Source organism: Puntigrus tetrazona, chromosome 9 (genome assembly GCF_018831695.1).
Source record: "Puntigrus tetrazona isolate hp1 chromosome 9, ASM1883169v1, whole genome shotgun sequence".
Classification (NCBI taxonomy): domain Eukaryota; kingdom Metazoa; phylum Chordata; class Actinopteri; order Cypriniformes; family Cyprinidae; genus Puntigrus; species Puntigrus tetrazona.
Genome location: NC_056707.1, coordinates 10,280,854 through 10,298,573, shown reverse-complemented (window position 1 = coordinate 10,298,573; position 17,720 = coordinate 10,280,854). Strand labels below are relative to the sequence as shown.

The window sequence follows — 17,720 nt, the reverse complement described above, 5'->3', positions numbered from 1 at the left end:
ATATATATATATATATTGTATATTGTTAGTTCATGTTAGGTAATGCATTAAGTTAGAAACAACTGACAACAGTGTGCATTTTTCTTAAATAATTAAATTGCTGCAAGAAAAGCTCTCACTTGGCAAATACCCTGAAGTACAAAAGCTAAATAGTGCATGTTTGTATCTTATTTACCCCTAAATAGAACATATTAGTGCTTTCATAGTATTAGTACATATTACCTATATTGTATACCTGCCTGAAGTATAACCTTAAATTCACATATTAGTATCTATTTTAGTAAGTTTCCAGTTTTGTACCTTAGGGTACTTCCCCAGTGCCAGCTCTGTACTTTTTTTCTGAGAGTGATGGAATTCAATTATTCCTCTCATACCATGGACACAACACCTAAAGACACTGTTCAGATGTTTTAATCCATTTGTCAGGATTTTGTCCTTCAAATGCTCTTGTGTGTAGAACTAATTTCTTTTCCATCTCACCCCATGCCTCCGGTGCTAATTCCAAAACGTCATTTTAGAGCTATACAGAGGCTTGAGCCATTCATATGCAGACTAATGCAGTAATTGGGAAAGAGAGACAGAGAAAAGGAGAAATAAAGTGTTTGTCAATGAACTGCTTCTTTGCATCTCTCAGCCAGCGTTCAGCAACAGCATATCTACTAATGGCGAAACTGTGAGTTTAACTGATTCAAAAACAGCAATTTTACCACCTTTGTACTGAAAAATTAAAGTAATAATAATAAAAAGTAATTTGATTGGAATAACTTGGAAATTGTCATTTTTATCCTATTGATAGTTTTTAATGTGACATAACACCCTTATAGGAATGCCCCCAAAACAAAACAAAGAATCGCTCCACTGACCAACACTTTGAAGCAGTTTGCATTAAGTTATAATGTAGTAAAACGCAGATATTAAAAGGTGAAATTTTTACACCTTAGTGATGATTTATATTTTGTGCAGGCAAGCAGATGAAGCCAGAATGTGAACGCAAAATGCAAGTTTTACATTTAGTGGTTTCTCATAAAAAACGGTATAAGGAAAACACTTCATATTCCGGCCTCATCTGCTTTCCTATGTAAACTACACATACAGAGATTGCTGAATTTTATATTTTAAGATTACTGTTTTAAATATATTAAGGCACTTTAGTGTTTCTACAACATTTTGTTGCACTGTGTAATAGTTGAAATATTGTCACAGGTGCTTAATATAGACTGCAAATTGCAAAAACTTGAATTTTTTTCATATACCTTTGTTTTATTGGTTTTTTTTATATATAAATATTATGCTTGTGCTGCAATTGTATGGATGTTTGGCCCTCCAGGTCTTCAAAGTAGTCACCTGACTGAAAGTTATGGATTGTTAGTTGTGTGTTAACCTTGATCAGAGTCGTTTGTGGGTTTAGTTCATTTGCTGTTATCCAACTTTTCTGCCATTTGTAAACTCTGTGGGTTTAGCTTCCGGTCTCTTTCACATCCAGCCTTTTTTTAGCTGTACAAAACAGTTGCTGCTTGATATTGAATATTATGAATGAATGTTATATATATATATATATATATATATATATATATATATATATATATATATATATATATATATATATATATAAAACATAATTTAGCGTTAAGATAAAGTGATATATATATATATATATATATATATATATATATATATATATATATATATATATATATATATATATATATATATATATATATATATATATATATATATATATATATATATATATATATATATATATATATATATATATATATATATATATTATAAATGCACATTTTAGAACATTCATCAACCAATCAGAATCCAGTTTTCAAGAGCCTTGTGGTATAACTGATGTTAAGAAATGAGACCCAGAAAATGTTAATGGTTTGCATTAATGATTACAGGTGTGCATGAATTTAAAAAAATCTGCATGAATAAATAATTTACAATTAATACCACAATATGCCATAAAAAATAAAAAATTGTCTGTTTAGATTGTATCTTTAAAATTTGATTACATTTATTACCCTCTTAACATCTTAACAGTGCTGTTGTTACAACATTTGTGAAACACACATTAATAGCGTGCAACATTGCGAGTGCTGACCTGATAATAAATACACATTAGCAGCTCGCAGCGCTCTGCGGTTAAAGTTCGATGGGTAATCTCCGTGCAGGTCTTCCCAGTGATACAATTACACTTGGGACTCATTAATATTAGATGAACTATTAACGTATAGACCATTTTATATGGAGGATTCGCACGCTGGCACGTAGCCGAGGTTGACGACTCTCTGCTCATGCATATGCAATGTATGCACACCCACACACAAGTACACACACAGGGGTGCAGCTGTGCTTACTTGTTGGATGAAAATCCCCCAGCAAAATGGGCGCTGTGTTTTTGCACATGACAAAGTGCTGGAGGGGCGGGTTTGGAACAGGGATTGATTTTTGAATTGAAGAGTGCAGCAGCGGCTATGTATCATCATCTCCCTGCTCCTTCCCTCTCTCTATCTCCCCTCCTCTCTGTCTTCTGATGTTGGCGTTTAGCGTGTGTGTGTGTGTGTGTGTGTGCGCGCGCCTGCCTGAGTGCATCTCTAGCAGAGAAGCTCAGAGGGAAAGTGGGTCACACTCGGCTCGCCTCAAGACTAAGACCAGATCTGCTATGCACACACGTTTAAACACAGCGCAACGCACCTACACACACACACACACACACACACACGCACAAATCCACCTTCACATAAAAATGCACATCATATTGCCCCTAATCCTCCAGAGAGAGGATCTCGGTACATCACTATGAGTCTTGAGTTATTTGAGTGGACAGTTCACTATTCAGAAGGGTGAATTACCCTGCAGCTTTTCAAGGGAGAATAGGACACAGTTTGTGAGGACTTACCTCTCTCTCTCTCTCTCTCTCTCTCTTTCTCAACCCCTCCTTATATCTACTGGGTGGATTAAACCAGTGTCTCTTTCATCCTCATTTGGCAGTATGAGCGCTTCTCTGAGTCATGCTCTTCCCGGGTTCTGCTGAGCTGTTGGGTATGTAAAATCTGTGCAGGCAAGTGAGCAGCATCACCTGGGAATACATAACTGTACCATACTGTCACTCTATTTTACAGCATGGTGAGCATTTCAGCCGTTTAGCATATTGAGGACATTTTGTACTGCCAGGATATGGATATAGTTTCCATTTCATATAATAACTGTTCTGTATCCAGACCAAATCTACCTACAATATGTGAAGAAGCAGCTTTCTGTAGGAAAGAAATCTCACAAATGGGATCAGTTTAACTTCTCGTTTGTTTAAACAGCTGTGAGATTAACTGGAGAGCAAATTGAGATTTTCAGAAGTCTTCTGCTGCTCAGACTCGTCTGCTGGGTAAAAAGACCCTGGTAATCTCGCATGTCTCCTCTTGAGAGCTCAGCTGCATCTCGAGCTGCACTCGGATGTGCCAGGATATCAAAGTCTGCCATCAAAACTCAGAGATTTCAAAATTCATTCAAATATTTCTCATCAAATTTGTCCAAGACCAAATCATCAGAGATGTAAAATAGACTCTTTTAATATTTTTAAAAAGTATATTATTATATTATATTATGTTATGTTGTATTATATAACCATTAAATAATCTTTATAAAATATTATAATGTAATAAACATACATATATACAAGCAAATACTAATAAATATTTATAAAACGATTTACACATACATATTATGTATATGCATGCAAACATGTTTACTGATTATGTAAATACATATATATATATATATATATATATATATATATATATATATTAGACACAGTACTTACGTAAATAGAACAACTTGTTGACATGGCTGGTACAGTGAAATCTTACAGTCATATTTAAATAAGACAGATCCTGTCATCACTCTGGCATGCCCGCCGCATGCTGCTTTGTGAACACTGGTAGTATTGAGTTGTAGAGTGATGAAACACTTTTTAACTATGTACGCAATTATTGCATACAGCACTAACGTCAAAACTAGCAGTACGCGTTTGGCCTCATGTTTAGTCAATACTGTGTGTGCGTGTATGAATATTTCCACACCACAGAGTGCATTGGCATGGACTAATGAACTATTCGGCATGAGACAGCAGGGAAGAGATGCCACACTCAGTGAATAATTTGTTTATTGATTGCAGCATTTAAATGCAGTATTGATAAAGAGGAATTCACTCTAATGGAAAGGAATGGTTGCAGTATCAAAGACTTATTGCATCTGGGAGAATGCAGGACTGACAAATTTTATTGAATGACGCCGGCAGCGCTCGGGGGAGAGATAAAAACATAAAGGGTATGCTGAAGGGAGGGAAAAGACAGAGACCAGCGCTGCTGTCATTTTTTGATGCTGGTGGGCTGATGTCCACAATCCAGAGCGGCATTGGGAAATCGTTCTGGATTAAACTGGTCTTCTCGCCGCACATGTGATGCTGTTTTGCGAGTCATTTCTTCCAGGACATCAAGAACCATCTTTAACCCAGTTGTAGCTTGAGCCTCACAGTCCATATGGCAGAAATCTGTGTCCTTGCATTCGACCACACACCAACGGCAGCATGTGTCACTGTGGGCGGATCGTTCCCGTGCGAGTAACACGCAAGACGACGTGGGCGTATTCATTGGCCTTTCCCGGCAAAATACTATACGTTATATTTGAATTGAGTTCAAGATGTGTTCAAACGCACATGTGAAGTAGATGTCGCTATGCCTTGCACGCGAAGCTTCGCTAAATGATGTATGCACTTGGAGCCGGTTTTCCTCCACACGGCCTGTTTGAATGCAGACTCCATAAATGATTTAATGTGAAGCGCCTCATTCTGTGCTTGATCTGCAGGCCATTTCTTACACACTTAGGCTGGATTATATATTACACACACCGTGTAATTTATAGGCGTCCTTTGGATGCTATATATTAGATGCAGAAAAGGCGAAAGGAAAAGGCCTGCGCCATCTAGTATACCAGAGAGATTTGACTATCGTCATTTACGGTTATTTGCTATTCCGAGTCATAAGGGTGGAAGGATAGAGAAAAACCTCATGGGTCTGTCAAGGAATATTAGACTGCAGATATTCAATTCAATAGTGGCTTTATGAGTTTCTGCATTACCCTAGAAACGACTGGCATGGCAGCGGAATCGAAGGAATCGGTGACAACCTTTCTTTCCATCTCTCTTTGATATCAGGCGAGACGTAAGAGAAGGAAAGAGAGAAAGAAAGAAAGAGAGAGAATGGGAGCGTGGGTAGAGTCCCATGCTGCCACAGTAGGGGTAAATTATCCATAATCAGGGCATCAGTGTGGATGGGTCCATCGGAACCTAACACTTATACCCCATAATCAGCACCTCTGTGTCAACCAATCGCTTATAGCCACACAAATTGCCACCATTTGAGCTCCCACACAGTCTATATTGCAGATGCATGTGTTTGTGTGTGTATCGGCGCACACTGCCTCGCCACAATAGAGAGGTCAAATTCTTTGAAAAAATAGATGAGCGAAATAAGCGAGGATGATTAGAAAGAGAGATTAGATTGTTGCCTTTCAAAGCCACGTTAAATCACCTTTCTTCTTTCAAACGGGGACCTGGTAAATTGCCCTCTAATCTTCAAATCATCATCACAGGGAGGAGGACAAGCGGTGACAATGACAATTCAAAAAATGCAGAGGAGATTCTGTGCCTCGTGAATGCAATTGGGCCGTTGTTTCCTACTTTTCTGCGGCGCTCGAATCTCCAGCCACAATAAACTCTTATCATTTCCAAGTGAGAAGCGCTGACCTGGATTTGTCAGCACTGCGTTTGAGTAAGGACTCTCAGCTCTGAACATAAACCGCATTCTTTTGTGCTGCTTAAATTGGGGCTCTCAAAGCTCTGTTAGATACTCTTGCATGACCTATTCCTGTTATTTTCAACCTTTGACGAAAAAGCCCCTCTGCACCACTCGGCAGCGACTTCCCGCCAACTTACCAGCCCTGTCTCTCGTTATGTTACATATGGTGCACATATATAAGAGATGCATCATATGTCGTGCTGATATTAAATAGGCCACTGCGATGTAAAGTTCACATCCATGCTGGGAGTTGTATTTGTTATGCATATTTAACCCATATTCAAACACAGATCGGTGCCGTACAATGCAGTCTGTTGAATGAGGTGACTGGATTGAAGGAAGGGCCTGCTTGGGGCACAGAATAAGCTATATTAGCAGTAGGATAGCACGGAGCCAACAAGGTTCATTGAATCCTTAAACAGTCTACCCTAAAAATTCTGTCAACAACTACTCACCCTCATGTTGTTTCATACAAGTTTGACCATCTTTCATCTGCACGACACAAGAGGAGATATTTTGTGGAACGCTGGGAACCAAACAACATTTGAGCTTCAGATCATTGATAGTCAAGGAAGGCATATTTCCGTTTATACCTGGTGTTTTAATTCACCTTTTTTGTCCGCTTTCAACCACTTCTGTCCTCATTTATTGGGGGGAGGGTAAATGCATGGGCTTTATCAGATCTTTCGATCTAATGGATGAAATATGCTTGCACGATTTACATATGAATCAGATGACAGAAAAAAACACAGCTTTCTATTCTTTCTATTCTTCCCTGGTATATACAAAACCACAGCCAATGCTGTGCTGCTACATTTTTCATCTTCAAACCAAACTTGCCATTTCAGAGTGTTTTCCATAATGTTTACATGCTAGGTAAGTAGGTGGAGAGCAGAGACTATCTTCTGTGGCTGTTTGAAGACATTTGGTCAGAGAGGTATTTCTAAACCTCTCGGTCTCGTTGAATGCAAGTGGTCAAAAGTGGACAAGTTTTATTTCAACACAGTCTCGTACAAATTCATACATACTGGCACTTCATCAAATATGCACGATTTAGCAGAAATCATATAAATTTGTGTGAGGTCATACGAATTAGCCTCCTCGTAAAATTGAGTTGATTGAAAGCTGTGGGGTCAGCGAAAATGTGTTATAAAGATCATGATTTGAAATAAATTTTGAATTTTATATTCATCAAAGATTCCTGAAAAAAATGTATCACGATTTCTATAAAAATATGAATAAATAAAATAAAATGTAAATGAAAATATGTTTTGATAATATAAGCATATTAGAATGATGACATCTCAGAAATAAGCTACATTTTAAAATATAGTAAAATAAATATGAAGATTTTTTTTAAATTTGTTTAAATTTCTACTGAATTTACGACCAAATAAATGCAGCCTTGGTTAACCATAAGCGACTCCAAACTGGGGCCAGTGGGTCATACTAACCAGCCAAAGTTTTAGTTCCTGGTTATAATAACTAATATTTTGTTTCACTACACTTGTATAGTGGTCATATGTCAGTTCCTTATTTATGTAAGAAATATCACACAAGCAAGAGCACCGTTGTGCTGTAAAGGCACGTTTAAATGAATCACACACGTTCAAACCCCACAATGGGCTGATCTATGAACTATAAGCATTGTGCTCTTGATCAAAGCACTCCACCTCAGGTTGCTCCAGAGGGACTGACCCTGTAATAAGGTGAGGTACTGTACGTCAGTTTGGATCAAAGCGTCAGCAAAATTACAAAATGTAACATGCCAGTGACTACAATCTGCACTCGGTTTTAAGAGTTGATTTGATTGCTGCATTACTCCATTGCGTTCCCATGGGCCTTAAGTGTTGTTGCCCAAAGGATAGCTCTTAATAACACAGAAAATCTACTGAAACAATGAATCCCATAATGCACTGAACGCATTCCACACTCCATCAGTCTTTTGACCACCGCGGCTTGAATCCAACACAGCTTCACAGTCTATTTCAGAGCATGTTGCCATGACGAGAACCTACTTGTTACCAAGGATCACTCAGGGAGAGAAGAAAAGGAGGAAGAAAGAAAGGAAGAAAAAGAAAGGAAGGAAGGAATAAAGAAAGAAAGAAGACAATGAGAGAGAATGGTTGTAATTAAGGGCAAATTACAATGTTGAGGGTCTTTTTCTCTCTTTCTTTGTGTGTGTGAGAGTGTGCATGTAAATGTGTATTTTAAGGTTGCACTTGAAAGTCCAAGGCTGTAAAATATTCCTCCTCGTTTCATGGACCAAGTTGAAATTGCATAATCTTAATTCAATCTCATAAAATGCAGCTCCACAACTGCAGTTCATGATAAGAACTCGATCTTTACAGTAAAATTCGGAGAATCTTCAGCAGTATTTGGGACAACGCATAAAAACAAACTGCTAGGCAACCTTCTCTCAGTTGCCAACTGCTCTTGAATAATTAGATATGGCTTTAGAGGATTTCTCTGCAAAATCATTTCCATCTTTGGTCAACTACAAGTGATCTCTGCGTTAGATGAACAGCCTGTGAAGTTGCTTTCAGTGCTGTACGCTGAAGGGAAACAGAGATTTTTAATTCATGTTTGTGATGAATAAATAATTGCGTGCGCGTTCTTGTGTGTGTGCGTGCGCTTGGAATGAGAAAGGAGGAATTATAGAGTTATGACCAGTCAAAAAAAGTGTGAGGGAAAGTGGAACAAACGAACACGCGCGTACGTGCGCGCGCACAGACACACACACACACACACACACACACACACACACACACACACACACACACACACACACACACACACACACACACGCTTTAAATGATCCTTCCCCGTCCAACATTCACACACACACATACACATAGTGAGAGAGAGAGTAAACACCCTGCAGAGTGATAATTATAATTTTATAGGACTCAGCGCCGCCTAGTGGTTTAGATTTAGTTAATCTGAATACCGCATTTAATGGAACTACACGGAAATAAATAAATAAATGAAAAGCCCACTGTCTCGGTTACTTTTAGCGTATTTTGGATTCAAAAATAAAAACCTATAGCACACATTCAATTATCAAACATAACTGAAAATAATAAAGTGCATTTTTAGTACTCAAATGTTTTCTGTTACCAATTATATGAAAGACGTATAATGAAAACGTCGGGTTTTTGCTGTTGTTGTTTGTTTGTTTTATTATTATTTTTTTTGTCGGTAGATTCGCGAGGTTTTCTATCCAGGCGAATCTGCCGTGCGCAAACTCCAGGCACGCGATTGCGGTTTGAGACATGGCTGATGATTTGGGAGACGAGTGGTGGACCCAAGGCGACAATTCAGGTAGCAAATGTGTCCACTATGTGATACTACATGGTATTTTGTTCATTTCAGCTATACTTTGTAGCTTGGTGTTTGTATAATGTATTTTTGCTCTGCGCGTGTCGGCTTTAAACTGCCTGCCGTGCCAGTGCACACTTTGTGGTTCTTTAAACTGGTTCTTTTTAACAAGGTTCGGTTAGATATATTAAAATTCAGCTGTAACTTGACGTACATGAAACTTCTGTCAGTAAGCGAGCACCCTTTAAAACTTGGTTAGTTGTGTATTCACATATCTACGACCAAATATCTCTTACTGGCTTCAGGCTACTCAAAACACGTGCTTACCCTGCCCACAGAGCATCTTGGGGTATATGTAGTTTTTTTTCCCCACGTGAATAATTGCAGTTCCTAAATTTTGTATTTTAGTGGTTATGTCACCTACAAATCCGTTATTAATTACAAATTACATGACACTAGTTGTAGTTAGTAACTTAATACGTTACATTGCGCTTTTAGGTGATATATAATCAGACTACTTTTTGATTACTTTTGACCAGACTCATTTATCACATGGGTTTCAATAGAGTAATCTTGTACCACATTCATTTAAAAATACAACGAGTAAAAAAAAATTCTATTGATGTTATTAAAATGAAGTGCAGGTATTCAAAAGGATGAAAAAGGTTTTGGAATAGCTGGGTTTTTAGCAAGGGACGCTTAAGAGGCATTGTGGAGATTTAATAAATGATACACAATTTATTGCTATTGTGTAAATAATTTATAATCATGTAATAAATAAAACGTAACTGTAGTCTGATTACATTTGAGTATTTCAAAATGTGATTTATTCTAATAACAAGTACTTCATTTTTGGATTCTGATTAGATAATGTATACTACATGTAATCAGTTACTACCCAGTTCAGATTTTTATATTAATTTGTTGTTATTTATGTGCATTGTGATGTTTTTGTGGTCTTCAATCTGTTTTGTACAGGTGTGTCAGGGGTAGAGGAGAACATACAGCCACCTGCAGAAGAACAACCGCAGAAACCTATATCAAAGAAAAGGAAGGGTGAAAACCAGGATCAGGACAACACCAAGAAAAAGAAGAGGAAGAAAACTGTTAAGGTAACACAAACAAATATACTGCCATTAAAAATATTTTCTGCCAGAACAGTGTGTGATATTTGGGTCCTGGAAGTAAAATTTCCCATGAATTTTCTCCATAGAGGAATTAAATATGAACAATAACTTGGCCTCAAGAAAGTCACTCGTGTGAAGCACTTTGAATTTCATAATCATGTCAGTCTCTCAAACTACTTAAATATTTGTATTTTTTGCATTTAATTTTTGTATATTTTGTTTTTAATTTGACTGTCACTTTTGCAATTGTATTTCTTTGCTTTAATACAAAGATTCAAAAGCTTGCTTAAAACGGTTTTGCCTGTAGGCTGCAAATGGTGTTTATTGCCGAATGACAAAAATATGTTTTAAAAAAAGCACTAATGCTTTATGCAGTTGAACAACCAACCAAAACACGACAAAATGGGCCAGCTGACCAATTAGAGCAGTCTGGGTATTTTAGAAAGGAAGGCTTTAAAGAGACAGAAACTATGAGAAAAACAATGTGGTGTTTTTTTTTTACTTTAAATCATGTAAATGTATTCTATCAGACCGCAAAAATAAAATTACGAAGTTGTAAATGAGCATAACATGGCACTTCAAAACATGGAGAAACCGCAAGTTTGTGAGTCATTTTTTTTCTTGGGTTGAGGCATTTAAGTTTTTCATCAAAGAGATGTCTTTGAGACAAAAGGTCTTGTGAGCGAAAACAGAACCAGGGCATCTTTAAGTAAAGAGTGTCTTACTTTCCCTGCAGAAAGAATGTTTCATCACACAGGAGAGATCAGAGGAAACGGGTGATAAGGGGTCCAACAAAAACAAGAAGAGAAGAAAGGTAAGAATTATCATTCACATGTCGGTTAATGTTACTGTGGATGTCAAACTCTTTCGCCCAGTTCAATATGCTGCTTCGTGCTTGATAAAAAGAGCAAACTTGCTGCAGAAATGCTTTTATATTGCTAAACATAATTTGACTATTAAATTCTCATTGCGGTTAACATTGACTATGTAGAGAAACTGGCCTCTTAAATTATGTTAGAGGACAAATCGGAATTCATTCATTCCCTTTCTAGCCACCGCCTCTGCCCCTAATGCATGCGCTGTAAAACACGCTGTTGTTGCATAATTCTTTGTCTTCAGAAGAAGAAAACTATCACAGATGTGCTGACAAACTCTGAGCCTGTGCCTGGCTCTCCAGCTGACCTTTTGAGCCTTTTGAAGAGTCACCATAGCCAGACGCGCTCTGTCATCGAGCAGGAGGAACTGATGCTAAGCGGTGAGCAGATGAAGGCGTGTTTGTCTTGGTTTCATTTCAATCTGGTTTAGGAAGTTGATTTTGTTCGTCTCTTTTCTGTTTCAGAGTCTTGTTTCCTGCGCTGTAACGACCTTACACATAGCTTGTCTTCCTACCTCAAAGAAGGTGAAATGCTTTTTCGTGTACTGTTTTAGCTTTTTAAAGAAAAATGAAAGATTTTCTTATTGCAGCATTTAAACCTAAAACATTTGGAGTTTTTGAAGGAAGTGTCTAATGTGCAAAAATATAGTAAAACACAAATATTGTAAAAAGAAGCAGATAGATGTAAATAGATATAAATCATTATTTGGATGAATTCCTTAAAATAAAATGTTTAAGATGTCATTCATTAGATGCCTGTTTTGACAACACTGAATTATCTTGTGCAAGATCCTTCAGAAATCATTCTAATATTCTGATTCGGAGCTCATTTCTTATTATCAGTGTTGATAATAGTTGTAATGTTTAAACTGAATTCCATAGATCTATTTCTTTTTGTGTTCAACTGAAGAAAAGGCATCTTGAGTGTGAGTAAATGACAGATTTTTCATTTCTGAATGAAGTATACATTTGCTATTTTTGTGGAATCTGATTTTTTCATGTTTTTTTTTCATGATTCGTTCATGAGTGGCAAGTTCAGATGAACGTCGTTTATTTATTTTACCGTCATTTATGATCAATTAAATATTTCTTGCTGAATAAAAGCAGGTAATTATTTCTTTCAGAAGAATCTGTCTTTTAAGTGATATTGTACGGACAACTCTGAGGGCTTTATTATTGTGTAATTGTATTGCGTTGCCTTATGTTTAATCAGCAACTCTGCTATTAATATTTGACATTTGTTTTCTTATGTTCTGCTTTTTTTTTAATTAAATATTTTTCAGTTTGTCCAAAGTGGGCAAAAATACAGAAGCAGCACAGCCAGACCCGGTCAGTGGTGTTGCTCATCGTTTGCGAATCTGCTTTAAGGGCGATTGATGTCATTAAGTGAGTCTCAGATGTCCTGTTTTCAATAATATGGCGTTGCTTTCTCAACTGTTAGACTTTTTTTCCCTCTTTTTGTGTTTAAGGCAGCTCATAGTGTTCAAAGGACAAGCTAAAGTGCTGAAGCTGTTCGCAAAGCACATCAAGGTGGATGAACAGATCAAGTTACTGAGTAAAGGTGTGACCCATATTGCTGTTGGAACTCCTGGGAGAATATGTGCCCTGTTAGAGAAAGGTTTGCTTTGATGCACATTTCTTAAACATCTTTTATTTATCCGACTTTTACATGTTTTTTATTATTATCGCTTGACTTGACTTCTGATCCTGGTGCTCTAGAGGGTTTAACTACACAAGGACTAAAATATCTGGTTCTGGACTGGAACCACCGAGACCAGAAACATAGGAGAATGGTGGATATTCCAGAGGTAACCATAAGTGCTGCTTTCAGATTGCACAGACTTGCAGTGATATTTTTTATAAAAATTATAATCCTGATAGTAATGAATACGCAATGATCTAATAATGTAATGAGATGGTGACACCCTGAATATAGTTCCTGCCCTGTGTCCGTTGTGTTTCTTGTTGAAATTAGTTTAGTCTTGGTGTGCGTAAGAATATTTATTTTTGTTTATTTAACTTCTAAATATTAATGTCTGAAAAAGTAAACTTAATTTTGATTTAATTCACCATAAACTTTAACAGTTTTTTGATAACTGGAAGAAAAAAAAGCTAGAATAATTTTGTTGTTGTTTCAGGTGAAAGGAGACTTGCTGAAAATGTTGGACCATGGTCTAATTCAGAGCTGCAAGGCTGGAACAGTTAAAATAGGACTCTTTTAAACAGATGCTCTCTATTATTTAAACAAACAGCCGTGTTCATTTACTGTTCGTTTACTTGTCTGCTGCAAGATCAAAACATGTGGTGTGTGATTGTTTTTTATGATTATAAATAAAAAACAAGTCGGATTGGTCAAAAACATGTCCTTATTTTGTCTCGTACACCGGGAGCCCCTTCCATGATAAACTATTGATACTTCATTCAGGATACAGGCCTACTGCTTTTTGCAATATTCTGTCGCAACACGAACTCAGGCATCACGCACACACATTCATCCAGAATCTGCTCCCACACATTACAGCAGAGTCCAGGAATGAGGAGAGACTCCGTTCTGATGGAAAAGAATGTGTGGAGCACTGAGAAAGTTTAACAGTCAGAGCTAAGGACAGGGAGAACTGCTCTCTCTCTCTCTCTCTCTCTCTCTCTCTCTCTCTCTCTCTCTCTCTCTCTCTCTCTCTCTCTCTCTCTCTCTCTCTCTCTCTGTGTGTGTAAGGTGGAGCGGTTGAGCAGTTAATAAGTAACAATCGCTTCAGGTTCAAAGGTTCAGTCACACTGGGAACTGGGAGAACTTCCTTCGGTGGCAGTTAAAGAAAACACTTGCTTATTTGAAGTTGTGTTATTAGTAGTTTTGGAGTTCTAGAGAATCTGAGATGGGAAAGAAGCAGGCAGGTACAGGGCCACTTTCGAGGCGTCCGGATAACTCGGCATTTAAACAGCAGAGGTTACCCGCCTGGTCTCCATCTCTCACGGCGCAGACCGTGCTGCCAACCTTCTACATCCTCTCTCTCGTCTGCTTGATACTGGGCGTATGGCTCCTCGTCACTGTTAAGAACACATATGAACTGAAGGTTAGACATGTTTTTAATCATCTGCCAGTTTGCAAGACAGCAGGAAGTGGAGAAATAGTCCAGGAAGATGTGTTCTTTTGTCGAAACCAACTCGACGCAACGCACAAATCCATCAGAAAGTGAATTTCGTGTGTTCTTAAAGCGTGTTGGCCTTTTGCTATTTTTACTTGTAATAGACCTAATATATATCATTTGATACATTTAACACCTTCTGGTTTCGCTACTATTTTTTTTTAATCGAGACTGGTGGTCAAAAGCCAAACTGTTCGTAACACACTGATAATGATGTTCATTTTTAAATAAAAAGCCGTACCAACTTTTAAAAATAATTTGATTCGTTTAATTTAACTACATGACTTGCTACAATGGTCATGTGTCACCTGTGCTGTTATTAGCACTGCTTGCTAGGGAAGCCATATGTAGAGACCAGAATGTTATAGCTTTGGGGTGAATGTTTTTAAAATAATCTTTACAAAAAAAAAAAAAAACCTAGCAACCGCTTAGCAACTGCATAGCAACATAAGAGATGACAGCACATATTTATGTCAAAATAGTGTTACATTGATGAAATATAGGTCAACATTTAAAGTAGTTGTTGTAGTGAGAAATCATGTTGTTTTTCCACTTTATTTCAGATGTGAAATATATTAAATTATAGAATTACTTATATATCGTTTGTGGAATGACTGAGGGACGCAGCTCTACATGCTGGAGTACCAGTCACATTTTACATTCATATTGTAATTTGTTATTTGTTTATTTTGCTGTATAGGTGGACTATACCGATGCTGGATCATGCGAACGGTGTTTCGATTTGAGAAAGCATGCCAATGCCTTCAGGACAACCTGCACATGCACCGTCGGCTTCCACCTTCCCAAAACCTTTCCAGTGGGTCTGACTATATATACAACATCTTTCAAACGTTTTGGGTCAAAATGTTATTTTAAGAAATGAATACCTTTTTTCAGCAAATGGACATCTATAATGCTATTAAACATTTAAGACGTCCATAATGTTACTAAACATTTTATTTAACTTTTTTGTTTACTTTCTATTCACAAGATCATACTAAAAAATATGTATCACGGTTTCCGCAAAAATATGAACACAAATGTTTTTAACACTGATAATGTCTTGAGCACCAAATCATTTCTGAAAGATCATGTGAAGACTGGAGAAATGGTGCTGCAAATTCAGCTTTGCCTTGAGACTAATACATTATATGTATATTGACTTTTTTTAAAATAGAAAACGTTTCATTTTTTTTTTTTTTACAGTTGTATTGATATTTCACAATATTAGACGCACTTCTTAAAATACAGGGGCTTCACTATGCCGTAGAAAAACCTTTTTGTCTAAATGGCTCTATACAGAACCTTTAACATCTGAAGAACCTTTCCGTTTTACAAAAGGTCGTTTCCCAATTATAAAAAGGTAAGAAAGAAAAAGGTTCTTTTTGGAACCGAAAATGGTTCTTTTCGATGGCATCACTCTTAAGAACCTTTTAAGCACATCCATAAGTTATTCTACAAATAACTTCAAAAATATCTTAAACCTTACAGACCCCAAATTTTGAGCAGTATTTTATTTATTTTTTTTAACCTCCATAGCTTATAGGCTACAAGTTAGCATGAGACCTTGTCTGAGCAAACTTAATAGGCCTGTAATTATACAATATAAAAATGACAGCATATTAAGTAGCCTAAAGTCCCACTGCTAAAAGCATGATTTACATAAATTCATGTAACATTATTTTATTATTTAATATAGCTCTTAAATAATACCTGTATTCTGCCCAATAGACGCACAATTGTGTGTTTTTTATAGGCTAAACTATTCCCACCGATAATCTTCTATGGCAAGTTTGTATGCCTCAGTTTTTAGACCGTTTAAAACACCGTCGTCGCTTTTTATCAAAAGAGAAGACGTCCTAGATTAAAGTCATTAAAAAAAAAAGTCTGTCGCCTAATTTAAACGAGACAACCTCGTGAACCTCATAATTTGTCATCAGCGTGTTCCCTTTCAACATGATGTAGTGGTTCGTCTGAGCGCGCGCTGTCTCCCTCAGGGCGATGTTTTTTTACTACGGTCTGAGGAACTTTCATCAGAACCTGCGGAGGTACATGGACTCCCGCGATGATGCACAGATGGTGGGGAGGAAGAACAACCTGAAGGTGCACGACGTCTCTTTCGCTCCCCTTCTGTTTTTGCACTCCCTTTTCACGCTCTTTCCTCATCCCTCCCACTCGCTGATTAAAATAACGTCTGTCTTTATTTGATCTCTCACTACGCTTCGCATTAGTAGCGCTGTTATCACATTCAAGATGCTGTTTTTTGCTCACGTAGGCACCGAGTTCATATTGCGCTCCGTTCGATTACGATGCAAACAGAGTACCCATAGCCCCCTGCGGCGCCGTGGCCAACAGCATCTTCAATGGTAAGACCCATGTTACAATCATGCTAATAATAAGCCGTCCATTTTAATTGCTGTTCGTGCTCTCATATATATATATATATATATATATATATATATATATATATATATATAACATTTCTCATACTATACACATTCAACATTCTCACACTAACTATAGCTTTGAAAAATTATGCCAATGAAATGTGACAAATTCGATTTGATAATGTCAGGTAACTTTGACAGAAGTAATGAATTAGTTTGAATAACTGTCAGCTGTTAAATCCGAGTAGCCTCCGCAGTTTAGGTCAAGCCGTGCTTGATTTTGTTCAGTTCAAAACACACTTAAGCAAAACATGGCCAGGTCAAAGTATCCGAATTACTTTTGATCCCAAATATCTATCAGTCCACTCTGTGAAGAATTTTTGAGCGTAATGTGTTCGCCCACATAAATGGAATCTAGTGTTTTGCACCCACTTTCAAAATATATATGAATAAAATCAGTTTTGATTTTTTTTTTTTTTTCAGACTCGTTAACAGTGATGTATAATGCGGGTGGGACAGAAGTAGAAGTTCCACTCTACAGGAAGGGCATCGCTTGGTACACGGACAAAAACGTCAAGTTCCGTAACCCTCTCACCAACAACACTTTCACTCTCCAGCGAGCCTTTGAAGGTATTCCACGCACCATACGCCACACGTTTATGAACATGTGTCTGTTTTTGTCATTGTTGTCTCTCTGTTTGCACTCAGGCACGACTAGGCCCTTGTACTGGCAGCGTTCGGTTTATGAGCTGGATGACACAGACTCCAACAACAATGGCTTTATAAATGATGACCTGATTGTTTGGATGAGAGAAGCGGCCTTCCCTAATTTCAAAAAGCTTTATGGGGTTCTCAATCGTGCTCAAGGGCATTTCACTGAAGGCCTGCCTGCCGGCAACTACACCCTCTCTATAAATTACAGTATCCTTGCTTGATGGAGAACAGGATTGGTTGTAAATGGAAGGAAATTGTTCAGCAGCGCTGACAGGCTTTCAGTTTGGTGA

The 17,720-nt window shown here is 37.4% G+C and overlaps 2 protein-coding genes across 2 annotated transcripts in view; both read left to right on the top strand.

Annotated features, from left to right (window-relative positions):
* The first annotated feature begins 9,058 nt into the window (after positions 1–9,058).
* cmss1 (cms1 ribosomal small subunit homolog) lies at positions 9,059–13,548 on the top strand. Its single transcript, XM_043248140.1, has 9 exons — positions 9,059–9,191; positions 10,167–10,300; positions 11,052–11,129; positions 11,435–11,570; positions 11,655–11,714; positions 12,473–12,575; positions 12,659–12,807; positions 12,909–12,997; positions 13,328–13,548. The coding sequence occupies exons 1-9, from the start codon at positions 9,143–9,145 to the stop codon at positions 13,409–13,411; spliced, it is 882 nt and encodes a 293-aa protein (XP_043104075.1). The 5' UTR covers positions 9,059–9,142; the 3' UTR covers positions 13,412–13,548.
* Positions 13,549–13,951: 403 nt separating this feature from the next.
* The window catches only part of tmem30c (transmembrane protein 30C), a 5,765-nt gene continuing 1,996 nt past the window's right edge, over positions 13,952–17,720 (top strand). Inside the window, exons 1-6 of the mRNA XM_043248859.1 lie at positions 13,952–14,257; positions 15,030–15,147; positions 16,326–16,432; positions 16,605–16,695; positions 17,200–17,346; positions 17,425–17,637. Coding sequence (XP_043104794.1) covers positions 14,060–14,257; positions 15,030–15,147; positions 16,326–16,432; positions 16,605–16,695; positions 17,200–17,346; positions 17,425–17,637 — 874 coding nt within the window. The 5' untranslated portion in view covers positions 13,952–14,059. The remainder of the gene's footprint in view (positions 14,258–15,029; positions 15,148–16,325; positions 16,433–16,604; positions 16,696–17,199; positions 17,347–17,424; positions 17,638–17,720) is intronic.